The sequence below is a fragment of the Ursus arctos genome, unplaced genomic scaffold (assembly GCF_023065955.2).
Source record: "Ursus arctos isolate Adak ecotype North America unplaced genomic scaffold, UrsArc2.0 scaffold_2, whole genome shotgun sequence".
Classification (NCBI taxonomy): domain Eukaryota; kingdom Metazoa; phylum Chordata; class Mammalia; order Carnivora; family Ursidae; genus Ursus; species Ursus arctos.
This window is the reverse complement of record NW_026622874.1, coordinates 24866490-24884748: the sequence shown is the minus strand read 5'-3', so window position 1 is coordinate 24884748 and position 18259 is coordinate 24866490. Positions and strand designations below refer to the sequence as shown.

The window sequence follows — 18259 nt, the reverse complement described above, 5'->3', positions numbered from 1 at the left end:
CCTCCAGTACAGTGCTTTGGGCATGGTTGGTGCTCAGTAAGCCAATAGATGCCTGAAGTGTTGGAGGATTCTGGCATGCCTGGGGCTGTATTCCCAGAGGCCGGGGCCTGTTGGAGTAGGCTGGATGGGGGTGGTGAGAATGGCCCTTTCAGCCCAGGAACTCCTGCCAGGCCATCAGCTGGATGATGCCTCTCAGAGAGAAGTGAACCCTGGAGCCGGTGAGAAGAGGGAGAAGCTGGGTCCTTGGCTTTGAGGGACCATGCCAAAAACTCACCTGTTAAAATGCCCACTTTATTCCCGCTCATTGCAAGCTGAAAGGAGAAAGTTGAGGAACCCTCCATTTGCCCACTTTTTCTGATTCATGGTGATCCTGGCTGGGCCCCCAGGGGAAACACCTGAGCCACACAGCCTTTCCCAGGGTCCCTTGCCTGACTCTACAAGCCCAGGGAGATTGTGTGTGTGTGTGTGTGTGTGTGTGTGTGTATGTATACACACAGCTCAGGTTTCATGTGTTGATAGGAATACTGTTCAGTGGATCGCAAGGCCCCACTAAAACTCAGTATCTCGGGGGAATCTCAGAGTCTGTGCACGAAGCAGGAGACAGATATAAGTAACAGCAAGTCTGCCTGGGAGTCCTGAGGGAGAGTTCACCCTAATGTGGCCCCAAGGACTTTAAACTGAACCAGAGTCACCTTGGACTGAGTGAGCTGATGTGGTATCGGCAGCTACACCTTCTCCACGGGACATCTTTCCTCAACCTCTCTCCACCTTGTAGCCAATGTAGGGATGGCACTGAGAGAGATCAGCAGGGGTGAGCTAACCTGTTTCCCAGCACTGAAGGAACAGTGTGTGTGCGTTTTCCCTTTTATCCCTACATTCCAGAGGAGATAGGTATAGAGGGTATAGTATAATCCAAGGATACAGATTTGGGAATAAGGGAGCTCGCTTCTATTCTAAGTGCTATCGGTGGCTTTCTGTGTCACCTTGGTGGGAGGTGCCGTGGAAGGAGAATTCTGCCGGGATCAGCTGTCTTCCAAGGAGTATATGCCTCTTTCACAGGGATGCCGGAGGATCGGGTCAGCAACCTCTGTCTTTACAGATATGAGCTTTGTTTAATATTTAAAGAACTGATAGGAATAATCTATATAACCCATTCCCCAACTTGATTTGTGGGGCCCATTTTTACAGTTATTCTGTCAGAGGGACTTTGTTTATAAAGTTCCTTACTGCTGAGACTGCGTGCCACTGTTGTGAGCCATGTGTATCAATATTGTGGAAATGAAATTTGTACCTTCTGGACCCATGCAGGTCGATTTGATTCTGGGCTGAATAGAAATATAGCCTGTACAAGTCAAATATGCTTCTAGAGGGTCTGCTGTCTTCAGGGAGCCTGGAGGAAAGGTGAAGACATTCAAGACATAGTCCTTCTTCCTCAGAGAACATACATACAGTCCAGCCAACAATTTTATAAAGCTTCCAGGAGTTTCGTATACAGTGTCATAGTCTTTTGAGTTTGAAGACTAAAGTGATTATTGTTATCGATGACTCTTTATTGAGCGCTCTCTAAGATATAGATATTATCTTCGATTGAGGTCCCTGGAAGTCAGTTCTGCACCGGAGGATTGCAGGCATGTTGTTGATTGACTGTACTTTCGGGATGCCAGGAGGCCAAAGCTGGACAGAGGAGGGGCTGACCCACACCAGCAGAGCTCGCTTGGTCTGTGGCACGAGGACAATTCCCAGTGCAGGGTACAGCTGTGAGTGGTCAGAGGCAGATGTTCCCACCAGCAGGGGGGACAGGAGCGTGTCCTCTCTGGGGAAAAGAACTGGCTAGAACACATAGTATCCACCTGCAAATGCTTTCTGCCTGCTGGACCTTGCGCGGAATGTTTTAGCTACATGACTTCCAATCCATACAGATAAAGGCGGGCCAATAATGGGCAGAAAAGTAACTTACCTAAGATTGCACGGCTAATATCATGGTGGATTGTTAACTGTCTCACTGCACTGTTCCACGATAGGGATTATTCCCGTTATACAAACTGAGAAATTGAGGCGCTGAGAGTTTAAATGATTTGCCCATTGTCACACAACTAATAAGAGGTGAGGCCAATGTTTTCTCATTGTCCTATGGTGTCTCACAGAGGTAATCTGCCCAGTGAAGGACATCCAGTTCTGGCTGGAATAGACATCACAGCCTTTGGGTAACGTATGGACCACCAGTTCTCTCCTCTCTCCTTTACTATAGATAGAATCATGTCCGTTGTTGTGGACAAGTGAGCATGGCTTTTGAAGTTAGGCAGACATGAATTGGAATCCTGACTCTGTTTTACTACCTGTCTGAGTTCAGTTTTGTCATCCATAAAATGGGCTTAATAATGACAACTTCACTGGGTCATGAAGAGGATTAAAATAAATCAGATATGAGAAACCTCTCAGCACAATTTTTCAATCCTCCCTGCCCCCCAAAAAGGGTTCAGGCTGTACAAGGATTTTCTGAGGGCAGATTCTTTGAACATAGCAGTGGCTTATTGATTTATCTTTTCCACATTTGCTTTCTTCTCTCACACAGAGAGAAAGCGATACTAAGTCTTCCATGCAGTTTGCTCAGAATTCTAACGCTATCCTGTTAGTCTAATCATAAGAGTTCTTCTTGGAAACATAGCAGCAGCAATTATATCTTACTTTTAATGTCTAATTGGCTGTAAACTCCCTTTTACTAAGTTATTTCCATCTAACGTATGGAGCATTGTGCATTTGGCTTATCTCAATATCCTCCTCCTGCAGGCCCCATCTTGCCTTTATTAGGGAAGCCAGTGTTATGTGTTTGCCTTGTGGGTGCCCTTGAAGCTCCAGTCGTTCCCAGCAAAGGGCTGGGATAACCTTGTGATCCTTCTTTTCCTCATTATCCCTCTGTTCTCCCACCAGAGTCTCTGGCCTTGAATCTTCATGTGAGTTCTGCTGGTACTCCTCTCCTGGCTTCTGGACTAATCCTTCCCTAGTCTCTTAGCCCTGCTTCATTGCCCTCCTCGGCTTCCAACTCTGCAGTTAGGTGGGTTCCCTTCCTCTCAAGTCACTTCACTTTTCTCAGTGTCCCAAAGGACAGCCGTGCCACCCACCCAAGCCAAGCTGTGTTAGGGTGTGAGCCCAGAGCAAAGCCAAGTGCCTCTGCTTTGCTGTGTCTTCTGCCCTTACAAAGAAGTAGCCTTTGCAGGAGCCCAGCTGAGCCAATGCGTGGTGCTTTTTCCTTAAGCTTTCCCCTCACTAGGTCTTTCCAACTCAAGCTTGGATCCTTCTGCAGGGCTCAGGCCTCTGCGTAGGTGTGTCTAATGCCTGGCTATCCTGGGGCTGGGGGGTGTGCAGGGGGGAGACGCTGTACCTGTTGCTATGGTAGCACCCAGCTGAGATCATGAACCCATTTCATTCCCAGGAAATTTCAAGGTGAATCAGTCTCTCCTTCTCACCCACTCCCTTTCTCCTCCCTCTCCATCTCTCCCCACATTCTTCTGTCATCTTTCCTCCTCCCCACTCAACTTCAGTCTTCTCCTTCCTCAGATTTCTCTTCTTTTTGCTCCTGGATGCATCAGCATAGCAACTGAGGCTACACATAGCAGATTTTTTTCTCCCTAAACCCGTTTTTCTCAAACTTTAGCAGGCATCCCCTGAAGGGCTTGTTAGAACACAGTTGCTGAATGTTAAGCTTCATCTCCGGAGTTCTGATTGGAAGGCCTTGTTGGGACCCAAGAATGTGCATTTCCAATAAGACCCTGCAAAATGCTGGTGCTGTGGAGCCCTTTGAAAACCACTGTTCTGGACTATGTTTGTCCTTGTTGAACTAGCGATGGCTGGAATATTCCACTGTGTTTTGATTCTAGATGATTTGATTAGCTCATTCATCCGTTCATATAACATGTTTATTGAGCACCTACCTACTCAGGGAACTCTCTATACAAAGAAACACAAAACCTTGTCCTCCAAGAGTTCAGATTTGTACAGGGGACAGACGTGCAAATAATTATTATATGGTGTGATAAATATTATAATAACCTGCAAATAACAAAAAAGGTTTAGAAGTAGGCACTAATCTCCTTGCACAGGGAAGTAAAATATTTAGATGAGATGAATACTAATTGATTCATTCATTATAAAGTGATTCATTTTTTCTTTCGCTCTTTTCCAAGGGTTAAGGGAAGCTGAGATTAACCTATTTAAATAGCATTTAAATAGCATCTAATGTTTGTGGAGCATTTGCTCTGTTTCGGTTACTATACCAAGTACAGACTGTATTGATGAAAACTGTGCTGTCAGACTGCTAGCTGTAGCCTGGTCACTTACTCTGTGTGCATCCTCAGGTTACTCAACTGCTCTGTGCCCTAGTTTCCTCACCAGAGAAAAAGTCTATCGTACTCAAAAAAGATTTTTGAGAAGGTTAAAGGTGCCAGTGTGGGCAAAATGAACTTGGCAATTTCTCCAATAAAATGTTGCCTCTTATTATTCATATTTTGTAACCTCATGCTAAATATCAGACAGTCTGCCTAGAGAAATTTGTACCCTCCAGACTAAATAAAACATTAGGATTTAGCCAAGAGAATGCGGTTAGGTCTGAATGTGGGGATTGCAAGATCTCCGAGCAAGCCTGGAAAGCCCCTGGGCACCAGTCAGGGGAAGCAGCCCTAGCTGGGCAATCAGGGAATCACTTCATCCAGATGGGGCATAAGAACGGCCTTGAAGGATGGCCAGGATTTTGACCAAAGTGCCTTGTTTGTTTCTTTTCTTCCTTCCTCCCTCCCTCCCTCCCTTCATTGATGATAAGGGGGAATTGTCAGGATTGAGGCTTAAAAGCGTTCCTAGCAGAGAGAATATCTCTACCCTCCCCCAAAGTTTAAGAGGGAAGAGCCCTCAGGCCAGGATCTAGAGTTTCAAACTTAGCTTTGCCATTGAGAGGGCCAGGTTCACCTTCCCTGAGAGATGCTTTAGCCCCCAACACCTTCATGCCCAAATGTCATGTGGCTGGTGCTGTCAGCATTAACTGGGTGCTTCCTACCAGTGCCCTCCAAAGAGGCTGTTCTCTATTGTTTCCCCTGAGGGGCAGTCCTCTCCCCTCTTACATACCCTCCCCAGCCCTGAGGGATGTGGTTCTCTGTACTTATTCCAAGATCAGGGAGTGTTCTCCTAATCTTTGGGGCGAGGGACTGTAGTCCACATTCATGCTGAGTGTCCCGACTGAATTTTCTACCTCCCTCAGACCCAAGTTTACAGCTGAAACTGTAGCTGAATGGGAAGGCAGAATCTTAGCAGTTTTGTTTTAATCTTTTCCTGAGCTCATCAGAAATAAGAGTGATACAGCCTTTCTTCTTCCAGAGAGGATTAGAGGATGAAGTCTTTCCTGGAAGATACACCTGGAAAGGGCTTATTAAGTGATAATCCCTGATAAACCCCCTCAAATTATCTACTAACTCTGCCCTCTTGGTAATGAGAAAGACTTCTAGGTATTTTATTAACTCTTTGAGAAAATTTTTTTTTCTCCTCACCTTTTCTTGTCTCCCTTCTGCTTGCCTTGGATTTAATCAGAACCATGCATCCCGCTTATGAACTTATTCCTTTATTTATTCATTCAGCAAATACTTGCTGAGCACCTACTGAGAGCTAATTTGTGTTCCAGGGCAGATGCCTAGGCAAATAAGACCTGTTCCTTGTTCTTGAGGGGTGTCAAGCCTTGCAGGAGAGAATGACACATACACAAGCACTCATTACCGTACCAAGTTAAGTGGTAGGACGGTATTCAGTGCAGGGAGTGAGGAAAGCAAATGACTCTGGGAAGGTTTCCCTGGCATGGGCAACATTTAACCAGGGTATATGCAGAGGCTTTCCAGTTGGAAAAAGTAGAAAAGGTTTTCTAAGCACTGGAGAGAACATGAGCAAAACACAGAGATATGAAAGAACATAAAACATGAAGGACTTGCAAGAAGCAGGTCTGGTCATGTGACTTGGTCTAGGAAGAGGCAGCAGCTGTGAGGTGAGCTGGAGAAGTTAGGCTGGAATCCGTCCTGGGAGGGGATTTGGCAAGGGCGGCCATCTGCAGTTTTTAAGCAGAGGAGAGACAGTGAGATAGGTTGGTAGGAAAGAATACCTTTCCCTTGCTCTGAAGACAGGCCACGGGTGTGGCTGGGAGTCACTTGTCCCACTTTACAAGGTCACCCTGGCCACAGAATTAGCTGTTGCCTTACCGGCTGGGGAACTAACTGGGACAGTCTTCCAACCTTATCAAATGTCCACGGCCCCCAAGAAACCCCTGAGTCAAGGTGAACACATCAAAGGAGTTGAAACAATGTAATATTTGGATGGGATTAAGATATGCAGTTGGTTAGAAAGGATTTCCTCTGCTGGCATTGCTGTTATGAAAACCTGCCTTCATAACTCTGTTCTCAGGTACGTTCCAGGTTAAAACAACATTGTTATTTTTATCCCTCACACCCAATACAAGAAGCAGCACAAAGCAATATTTTGAGAAGAGGCCAAACAAGGGTCTGGATGTTGGTTCTACAATACACTGTGGGAACTTCCGCAAGTCCCCTTAACCTTTCTAAGTTTGGATTTTGTTGCTGTTGTACATATATAAACTTAAAATTTTGTTGCTGTTGTACTTATATAAACTTAAAATTGCACCTGTCTTGCACATGGTTAGAAGATTAGAGTTAATGTATATTATATGCCTCGCTCAGTATCCAGCATAGAGTAGATGTTTAACAAGTGGAAGCCACGATTCATTTTCCTCCTCAGTTATACTGGAGTCTTAGGATATAAGGCACAGGAAAATATTTAGGCAAAGATGTTTTAATCAAATCCTCTTCATATTTCCAGAAATAGGTCTCACGGGTCCATGTTGGAGCTGCCATTCAGTAGCTTATATACATTCTTATATTAGTCACCTATCATTAATCATAGTACATTCCTAGTACAAAGGAAGTTCTGCAAAGAATGGTAAAAGCAAAAAGTGATTCTTTCCAGTGACTCTTAGATTGGGGAAACAATGAACGTTATTGTTTTGTTGTCTGTGTTCTGTTTCAACCTTGTTATACCCCTAAACCAATGGGAATGCTCAATTGCAATGAATTTTGTGCATCTTAGGGGAATGGGGAAGAACAAGAAGAATTTCTAGCAGCAGAGTGAACCAGACAGTAGAAAATCAAGAGATGAGAAAAGAGAAGGGCTTGGGGGAGTGGTAGACTTAGAACCCAAAAATGAGAGTCCATGAGAGAGAGGAGAAGCAAAGTGAAGAATATGGTCTGAGTGGGAAGGGCTCTCACATCTGTTGTCTGATGTAGGCACCTACTCAAGTGAGGAATTCCCTCCTCAGTGTCCCTAACAGATGGTAATCTTGCACAGTTATTCCCATTTTTTTCACATCATGGCACACATAGAAAATAATATTTGTATAACACTGGGGTAGATGGATAGAGGCTGCTTACAAGTGGAGGTGACCAACCTGGGGCTCTGACAGGTGAGTAGAGCAATACCTTGAGTACACCTGTAACCCAGTGTGCTTTGAGAAACTCTAATCCAGCAGGACCAGAGTGGAGAGCCTCACCCATGGACTGTCAGGACAGGACCTCAGGTGATAAATAGGCACAAAGGACTGTGTATTTCATCATAACCACCAATAAAATTTATTGAGCATGTTTTCCAGAGATAGGTCTTGGATTCTGAAGATGCAAAGACTTGAAAGCCATGGTTTCTTGCTTTCACGCTATTCTTACTAGGGAGTTAGAGTGCTTCCTGTGGCCACAAAATCAGTGAAACTGGCCCGCGGCTTCTTCAGGGAACCAGCTGGGCTTATCACCTTGCATAGTGTGTGACACACAATCATTAATTAAAATAGGGATGTTCGATGATAAGTTAATTCACCTGCTCAGAAGCCATTGTAGAAGGAAGAATGAAAGCCAAAAAAAAAAAAAGATTATTTGAAGCTTTTTTTCTTGAGTGTCCCCTCTTATGTGCTGTGCTAAATATTTGTTAGCTAGGTGTACTTGCTGTATGTCAACAAAGATGCCATTTTACAGGTGATGTATTTATTTTCAGAGAAGGGAAATCCTGAAGTCCTGTGAAGCAGAAGAATGCTAGTGGTGTGATAATCTCCCATTAGTGACATTAATGAGAATCTCTTATTTGAAGAATAATAGTCTAGGCATTAGCAGAGTGAACAGAGAAGTAAAAGATGCAGTTCTGTTTTTGAGAAACATTTAACCCTAATGGGAAGGTAGGACCAATATGTGAAAGAGACACAATATATATATAAAAGGTCTGTAAATAAGTACAAATAACTCAAGTGCAGCACTTAATGTTCTCTTTTCTATAATATTTCTACCATGACTTAGCCTTCCTTAAGCCTGGGGACGAGGCTGGGGGGTGCTGTTTTTTTCCTGGCTTGCTTTGCCGAACTGGTTCTGCTGTTTTCCCACTGGCAAGAGAAGGGGAGGAATAGGTGGTGAAATGTCCAATGGGAAGTTTTTGCGTCTGGACTCGGGCACTGCTGCACCCTCGGTGGCCATCCCTGACGGTCCAGGCGAGCAGGAGAAAGTGGCTGCTGGCCACCCAGTCCGGGGGCTGGGAGCAACCAGAATGTGTGCTGAGTCTTGACTGTTTGTCACAGGTCCCTCGCTAAGCCAGATGCTGCCTTTGGAGCTTGTTTGTGTGGGGAGACTTACAGTGTTGGTTAAATATGCTCAGGGAGCTGAGACATAACACAGTGCTTTGCCTTCAGGACTGACAGGCTCAGCCTCCTTGCCGGGAGGCCGCAGGTGGTTGTGTTTTACGGGGAGCTCTCTGTCCTCACTCTCCAACGGCTCTTCCAGCCTTCTCTCTTGCCTGGGGGGTGGCAAGACAACTCTTACTTTCTGGCACCAGATCCCAGCGTTGGCTTTCCTATTTATTTTTGTTCTCCCCCGGAAGGTGGTAATAGTATGGATAGGGTTGCTTTTAAAACACCTGGGAGTAAATGAGATAGTCAAAACAGTCAAGAGTTCTGAGGCAGGTGACCATTTATGGTTCTACATTGTGACTCCAGGTGACTTTGCTGATTTGGGTCTCAGCTTCCTCTTCTACCAAAGGAAGGGTTGGATCGCACATTCTCGGATTCTTCCAAGACCAGGGATGGAATTCCTGGTATGCAGGGAACCAGGTTGGATAATCCACATGCTTTAGCAGTGGTTGTAGGATAGGCTGTACCTTGTGTCCTTTTCCTAAAATGTGGGTATGGTCAGAGGGGTATACACAGCTCTGCCCTTAGAAATAGCCAACTCTGTGACTCAGGGGTGGGCTGTTTCCCCTTTTCCCTGATGAGAAAGGGATATGAGACCTTAAGTCGGATTCCCTGTAAACAGATGTTGGGATGGATTCATGTGGCAGTGATTTATTGAGGGACTGCTTTCCAGAGAAAACCGTTAAGGATATGAGAGAAACAGGATAGGTTAGGGGAAAAATACTAGAGATGTGGTTTCAACAGTTTTAACCTCAGCCTGATCCCACAAGCAGCTCCAGAATGTGAACTCCCACCCAGAGGAAAAGGGGCCGGGCCATGGATACCCTTCCATCATTTAATTGTTGCCTATAGGTCACCCCCACTTCAGGGGCAGGCATAAACTCCCAAGTGAGTCAGGTCTCTCAGCCAGGGCCAGACTTCTGAGAAGGGCCCAGGTGTGAGCCCTTTGCAGCCAATACACATGGCTGCTGGGGGATGGGTGCACCTGCAGGTAGGGGCTACCTGACAGGGCAACACCGGATTTGCCCCATCCAGGCTGATGAGAGCCAGATAGGGAGCAGGGGAGGAGGCAGGGTGGGAGAGGGCTATTCTGGACGTAAACCCTGAGCGCATCTCAGTCCTGAGCAAAGAGGGACTGTGGATGGCTCAGCATCCGCAGGGAAATACTCAGATGTGACTTTCCAGTTAGGCCAACATAACTGATGATGGTCGAAGAAGTCAGGATAATGGTATATTTGGGGAGAGGGAGATGGTGCCTAGGACAGGGCAGGAGGGAAACACTGGGCTTATCTGGATACTGGTTGCACAGTTATGTACACTTGAAAGAAAACCATCAAGGGGTGCCCTCACAATTCATAGATGTTTCAGTATAATGCCCGCAGGGGAGCACAGGGGCTCTTACAGGGTCGTAAGAGGTAGTAAGAATTCATTCTGAGAGGGCATCCCCACTCTCATTTCTCTTCTCCTGTGTCCCCCACTTCATGGCACGCCTTCATCTTCACTTTTTTCTCCTTTTTGTTTCCCCTTGATAACGAACCTTTTTCTCTGCTTTTCTGGCCTCTGCTGTCTCAGCCAAGGTAGTGTCTTAGGCTGTCGTGTGACTCTTTTCTCCAAAAGCTTCAGCGCATCCTTTCCTGACCCCCTGGACCAGATCAGATGCCTCTTTGCATCCCTGCCCAGCGTGGCCCCTTCATGGCCCACAGCTCAAGGGCACGTGTGTGTGTGTGCTGATCTTTTTAATGCAGGCCCCCCATAATGCTGGGCTTCACAAGGGCCTGAGGCTGTTTTGCTCATTGTTTATCCCCAACACCTACGAGACTGTCACAAAGTATGTGGTCCACAAATTTGTGGAACAAAATATGACCTTTCAGCACTGCAACATGGACTCCAAGTCCGTCAGGGTGGAAGAGGAGCTGTCACCCTCGGTGCTGGGATGAAGCAGAGGCAAAGGGAGGCCATTAGCCAGGGGTGTCTGTTGTGCTGCTCTCAGGGAAGTTGGTACTTGGTGAAGTTGGCCTCTGGCTTCTGTCCCTTTCCTTCCCCTTGCTTGCCCTCCCTGAACTTTCTCTTCCTGGGGTGGTCAGTGGAGGGCTTGGACAGATGCTTTTGCTGAGATGAATGGCCTGGTCTTTTTGGCATCCTCGGGTGGTTGTTCCAACCATGTCTTGACCTGAGACCAGTTGGTGATTTCAAAGAACTCTCCTTGGGACAGAGCTTCTCAGCTTGTGCTTCTCAACTGGAAACTTGTTTCTATCCCTCGGGACATTTGGCTATTCCAGAAATACCTTTGGTTGTTACAGCTGGGGGAGTGCTACTCGCATCTAGTGGGTAGAAGCTAGGGATCCTGCAAATGCACCCCATAAGACAGAATTATCCAGAGTTACCCCACGGCAAAGAATTACCCAGCCCAAGATGCTGGCAGGGCCCTGGCTGAGAAACCCTGCTGTAGGCCAGCCTAGGCTTGCCAGTAGATGCTGTCTCCAGCTTGGGAAGCAGGTGTGTCCCAGGGATACCCTTTTTTCCTGAAAGGACCCTAGAATCCATATCCTCCTTATCCCCAATCCCAGCTCATTCAGCCTCCTTGGTCAGATTTGCTCTGTGAAAGGCATATACTTAGAAGAGGCCCTTCAGCGTTTTTTCCAGAGCCCTGTGGAACCTTGATAGAGACCTGCTGCCAAGGGTGGGTGCCTAGTTCTGCATCTACAGCTTCAGTCCAGGAGAACCACAGGACCCCCCCCCCCCATCTTGCTTCTCCATCCTCATGTTTCCCTTCAATCCTGTTCCTCCCACCCCACCTTCTACCATTTCCCCCAGTCCTCCAGAGATTAATGTGATAATTGCCATGTGTGCCTGTTTACGCAGGGAGTGGGTGCGTTCACCACCCCCAATCAGGCAGGTTCCCAGAGGAACACATTTCACGGTGTCAGGACTGGTACCCGCTGAGCACTCCCTGTGCAGGTGGGCTGCCACCCCCGACTGCTTTCTCTGTCTGTAATTACTCCCATCATGCGCATGTGTACGTGTGTGTGTCACTCAGGGAGTCAGCAGGTGAGAAAGACAGCAGCCAGCCTGCCGGTCAAGGGGCTGGACTGGGTCGGGTGGGTGGGGAATCAGCGCCTTCACTAAGAGGACATTGCCCCAAAGGAAGACACTCTTCTGTAATGGCTAACGAAGAGTAGGTGTTCCGTGAATGGTGGGGAATGAAGACGCTGCCCATGCAGCCTTCTCTGAAGGGGGAGCCTGGTTTCTCCTTAGCTGCTCCACAGCACCAGGCTGGGCAGGAGAGGCTCCACCGTGAGACTCTCAGGCCAGAAGCCAGTGGAATGTGTTCAGAGAGCTGTGGTCTCCTTCCCCAGCCTCTTGCTCAGAGTCCTTAGCATAGCTGCCTCCGATTCCTGAAGGAAGAGCCGCTAGGGGAGGTAGAGTGTGATGATGCCACAGGCAAGCAGCTTGTTGGAGTCACAGAAGCAGAAGGGTTTGGAGAAAGGGGCAGAGAACAACCCTTCTCACCTCGGCAGCCTTGCTCCTTTCCCCCTCCTGCCGTGACACAGACACAGCGACTCTCGCGAGAAAGCAGTCACAGCTCTGAGGTCGCACTGACTACTTTTTCCTTGGGCTTCCTGACTCCCACCTCACAAGGTTTCAGGGCACTTGCTCACTTGAGAGTTGTCGATTACTTTCTTCTTTTTTAATCTCAGAAGACACTTGAGTTGTTGTCTCTCCTACATTGGACGGTTTTAAGGTTTTAATAATGATGAATCAGAAGGAGATTGAAGTTCTAATTAGCATCAGAAAGAACCTTGCCATGTTGGAGGAGGGAAATTTAAAGTCCTTTGCCCCCTTCCTGCTGAGTTATGTCCCTTTGTCCTACTGGATTTGTCATTGATCCATTGACAGGCATGTGAGGTGAGGGTGAGGCCTCCTGGTGGGGAAAGATGGAGGGGAGTAACCAGGAGGAAACCTGAGGGAGAGGAGAAAGGTGTGGAGAGGGTGCGGCAAGTCTATTAAAAGGTTTGTGAATAATTTTGGGGAGCTGTCAAGCTGCCTACTCCAGAAGATTCTTTACACTGTCAGTCATCTGTAGTAACCCCCCAGGATATAGGGCCCCTGGCCCTGGCGTCCTCCTAGCCTTTCTTTTTCTCTTTCTCTTCCCCTTCATCTACTTTTCCTCATCAAACAGGGCCTGATGCCATAGTGGATGACAATTTTTCTTAAAAAACAATTCAGACTAAACTTGAGAGGAATATCGGAATAAACAATTTTGGGGGGGGTACATTTTAAGCACGAGAATCCTCTTATTCAAATTGTGGTCGTGTATTGGTTAGTTGACAAATACTGCATGTGCCAAACACTTCACTAGGTACCAGGTATAGAAATGAACAGACAGTAAGGTTCTTGCCTTAAGGTGGGTTAAACCAAAGCCAATGCGGTCTCACAACACATGGATAAAGAGACAGTGTCTGTCATTGTTTTTCTGGAAGAATTGAGAATTGTGTTCCAGACTTTAGGCCTGTGAGGAGAGTCCTTTTATCCCTGCATTTCATAGGTTGCATTTCCTCCTATGTTAATAGATTTTCTTTGAAAAAGGGGGTTTCATAATCAAGAAGGTATATGAAATGATATTGAAATTAATAATGTTTCTTTCATGAGTCTTCTCACAGGTTAAGGGGAACAAATAATCTGTTGTGTTTCCTAAGTTTCTTTGGTTACGGAAGCTTTTTCCACAGAACGCATGAACATCTCACAGATGACTAGCAATGAGAAGAACACTATTTGGGAAATGCTCTTCCCTCTGTAGTATCTCTGGGAAATCATCCCCCAACTGAAATCGCTCTAGCCATCCTCAGACTGTAGCTCAGTCACTCCTGGGACCAAAGACACCTTAACAGCACGTTTCATCATCGCCATTGCCAGCACCAGCTAAGACATATTGGCAGCTGAGCCCTGATCTGGGTGCTGGGAGGAGACTCGGTCCTTGCTGTCAAAGAATGCGGCGGGCGGGGTCACTGGCTAAGCCGTATAGTAGATGAAACTTGTTGGTCTGGTGCACCACTGGTGAGCCATCCAAGCTAACCAGTCTTTACAAAATGTTGCATTTGTAATCATGAATAAAGATAGAGCTATTTATACAAGGGTCATGTCATCCATCCTTCAGCTTACGGGAAGGACTGTGTCTTAACTGTCTCAGAACAAAACGGCTTCCTATGTTCATTAAAATCCCTTGTGGCTGGGCCTCAGCGTCCAAGTCTTCTACATCTTTTTTTCTGATAATCAGGAGCAGTTTTCTCTGAGGTCTGGTCCACATCTTCCCTGCTTGCATTGAACTGACCAGACCTGGTTGAACTAGAGTTAGATCTTACACACACCGAAATTGGCAGATCCCCACCTTTGCCGCATCCAGTTCAGAAGGTGTTTGTTTTTAACTTATGTTCTGCTTCATTTGCAGTCATCTGTCTCTGAACAGTGTGGGGGCAAGACAAAAGACACAAGTTTGGTGAAAGAGGTTGCCTTAAAAGCTATTTTTAATGGAAAAATCTACTACACAGTGATAGCTTCCACGATCAGTGGGAAGCTATATTCTGTGGACTGACATATGTGAATGGGAGGCAGAAAGAAAATTAGATCATTTTGAGAGAAATGGTAGAATGCCCTAGAAGCCCACAAGAAGCATGAGAAAAATGAATCAGAATATGTTTGCGAAGATTAGTAGCGAGAGGGAGGAGAAGGTAAATCACAAGGACAAAGAAACACTTTGTCACAGAAATCCTAAGTTCAGATCTTGATTGTACTGTGAATTTATTGTGATTTAGCCTGTGAATTTTAGGCATGGCATTGGACTTTGATGGCCTTGTTTCCCCAGTGAACAGAGAATAAAATATCTTTTCACTGTTTCAAATGGGTATTAAAGTTTGCGTGTGAGGGGCTGGTGTGGGGCTGGGGAGATTTCAAAGCCCTGCATATGTAAAATGCAATTCAAGGAGACTAGAAGGATTTGCAGTTGATATTATGGGGGGAGAGAGAGAGAGTCGAGGTCAAGTTTAGTTGAGAGGCTCAAGTGTTAGAGAAGAGTTTTCAAAATGTTCCCAAACTGTTTCTAGGTCTAATAAGACATTGTTCCAAGAGCTGATGATTTTGGCTAAGTCATGTGGTGTAATCCTCCCTCAACCCCTCACCATTCAAGGACCTTACATCTCACTTAGAGCATAAAAATCCAGAATATGGATTTCCAAGCACTTTTCACTTTACTGTGTTTTAGCATTAGAGAGAAGAAGGGATCGCTCTTTAGATTTAGTCCTTGTTCTGTCCAGAGCCTTGCTGAGGCCAAGCCTGAGCCAGTTCTGTACCGTTGGACTATGATAGAAGAAAAAAAGCCAGAGCCGAGGGTCAAAAGCTGAGCAGGATGTGGATGACAGTAATGTCTCCCAAGCAGCCCTGTCAAGGCTTTTGCCAGTATCCATGGAATAGACTGATGGACATAGCTTGCCTCTGACTTTTTGAGAATTTGTCCAATTTAGACGGCAAAAGCTTGGAACGAACATCACTAAACACGACAAAACCTGTGATTGTTTGCATGATCTTGGAAAAGGACTTGACCTCTCTGGATTCAGTTATCTCAGCTGTTAAGTGAGGCTGTTGGACTGTTCCTACCCAGGATCTTGTGTGAGGCTCATGCCGTGTCCTTTACTATGTACGTGGTGGAACAGGAGTTAACCCACAGTAACACCAAATTGGGAATGAAGCAGGCAGTGTTTAGTTGTATTGCCTTGTGCTTGTTATATCACCCTGTATGTGAAGCTTCAGGAATGGAGACCTCCTTCTGGCAGATGGTTTTGGTAAAATATTAAGGAACCATTTTTCTTTCTTTCAGACCAATGATGCCTTAGGAGCCACCTGGAACTGGCTGTACTTCATCCCCCTCATCATCATTGGATCCTTCTTTGTTCTCAACCTAGTTCTGGGAGTGCTCTCCGGGTAAGCCAGACGTTCGTCTCTCCTCTTAACTTCTTTCCAACTGTAAACCAATGCTCCTGACTACCGACCAATTCATTCATTGAACGTTCATTTAAAAGACCTCTACTGAGCAGCCCCAGTGTGCCAAGTGCTATTTAGATACTGCAGATGCAGTAGTGAACATTGTTCTAATCATGTTCATTTTTCATAGGAGTTAAGAAATATTTAAGCTGTGTACAACATTGAGCATGATATCTAGTGAGAGTTCATTTGTCCATCCATCCTTTCATTCAGTCATTCAACAGTCATAGACCTTCTTTGTCAAGCACTGTGCTGGTTGTGAGGCATATGAAGTTGGATAAGATGTAATCTTTACCCTCAAAGATTCTTATTCTGTCATGTATTGAATATCAAATCCCATCTTTGTAGCTTGGATTAGTGTGCCTCAGTCAGCAAGTGCTCAATGTCCGGTGCCATGGTAAGCATTACAAAGGGCACACAAAGTCTCAGGCATGATTCCTGTCCTTAAGAAAATTGTAATTTGTGGGGCACCTGGGTGGCTCAGTTGGATAAGTGTCTGACTCTTGATTTCAGCTCAGGTCATGATTTAGAGTCACGGGATCAAGCCCTGTGTCAAGCTCTGTGCTCAGCCTGGACTCTGCTTGGGATTCCCTCTCTCCCTCTGCCCCTTCCCCTGCTCACGTGCGCTCTCTCTCTTTCTCTCTCTCTGTCAAATAAACAAGTGAAATCTTTTTTAAAAATTGTATTTTATAGACAGAACAACACACTTGAAAGAGGGAATGGGAATTCTTTTACTGACTAATATAAGCTATAGATCATTTGTTTGGTGGAAGGAACAAATCTATATAGTCTGAAGGTATCAGGAGTGGCTTCATGAAAGATTGGGCTTTTGCTTGGATGTACAATATATAATAGGATAAAGTAGACTATATGTGAGTGAACATTCCAGGAAGGAGAGCACTACACCATAAGCGAAACTGAAGAAATGGGACTCATCTTGCAGTGGGAAAAGATTATAATGCAACCTAACTTATCTAGAACTTTGGGAAATGAAAAGTATAAAATAGGGCTATAACAGGGGTCAATTTTAGAGGATCTTACATTTTTCTAAGCAGAACTGGGCTGCTTCTCTGAGTAGCGTAAATTCTTCAGGGGGAAATTAGATGGTGGTGTTTCTGTTTCAGCATAGCAGATTGAACCAAGTTTGTTGTGTCTTGTAACTCTACTAACACAGAAAATTAATTTTAAGAAGGGCACAGTGACAGAACAGGAGAGGAAATGACAACAGATGAGAGATGTCAAGAAAAGTTTTGAGGGCAGAGAGTAAACGGTAACTGATCTAGTGGTAGGAAAGCTGAGGTTTAATTGCCTTTGGTGAGGAATGCCAATAAAAAGGCAAAATGATTGTCCTTCAGAACCTTCCACAGTCCTGGAAAGGCTCAGGAATTCAAGTCACCAGGTATGTCTGAGAGATGAAGTATGGGTGGCGCTAAAAACTAGAGGATTGGTCAAAAGTCCTCGTAAGGAACACTTAGATGCCTTCTGCCCAACACCCTAAATCTCTACCCCAAACTTTTCTGACGGGTATCTGCCCTGCCCAACCCCCCACCCCAGCCAAAGTCAGAAGACTTCCTGTCTCTGTAGAGGCTGAATCAGAAATTTGCAATGGTAACATCAGGTGCTTCTAAGGGTAGGGGTGATACGTTCAGTCCACAAACTGAACATCGTGCTCCCAGCCCACATCTACTGTTGACTCACAGAAGTGGATCAATCTGGTAAGGGTTAGTAGAATTCCTCTGTGAGGAAACTGTCCATCTTAAGAGAAGAATCTTACATATGCTGATATCTGAGGATGGCCCAAGAAATGGCTCCCACCCACCACCCTCAGTGAGACTCCTCTTGGTTTCCTAAAGCTGCTGCAACAAATTAACATAATTAGGTGGCTTCATACTGTGAAAGAAATTAATTCTCTCACAGTTCTGGAGGCTAGAAGTCCAAAATCTGTCAGGGCATTATTCCCTGCAAAGGCTCGAGGGGAGAATTTATTTCCTTCCTCTTCCAGTCACTGGTGACTCCAAGTATTCCTTGGCTAGTGGCTGTATTACTCTGGTCTCTTCCTCTGTGGTCACATTGCCTCCTTCTCTTTTGTCTAAAATCTCCCTCGGCCTCATTCTTATGAGGTTACTTGTCATTAGATTTAGGGTCACTTGTATATTCCAAGATGACCTCTTCATCTCAAGACCCTTAACTTCATTGCATCTGCAAGGACTCTTTTTCCAAATAAGGTAACATTCATAGGATCCAAGAATTAGGATGTGGACTTTTTTTTTTTTTTGGCAAGGGCATTCAGTCCACTACACTCATGATTCTAGAAGCTCCAGCCATACACTGGAGTTTCCAATAAGCATTTTGAGCCTTGCTCTTAAATATTAATGCACAGTTAGGGATCCTCAGCATTTGAAGAAAATGTCCAAAACAAAAGACAAAATAATACATAGGAAAAAGGAATTGGAATATGAATGATGCAGG

At 45.6% G+C, this 18259-nt stretch overlaps 1 protein-coding gene across 1 annotated transcript in view; it reads left to right on the top strand.

Annotated features, from left to right (window-relative positions):
* Positions 1-18259, top strand: part of CACNA1E (calcium voltage-gated channel subunit alpha1 E) — a 310736-nt gene that overhangs the window by 149240 nt on the left and 143237 nt on the right. Inside the window, exon 7 of the mRNA XM_057315519.1 lies at positions 15627-15730. Coding sequence (XP_057171502.1) covers positions 15627-15730 — 104 coding nt within the window. The remainder of the gene's footprint in view (positions 1-15626; positions 15731-18259) is intronic.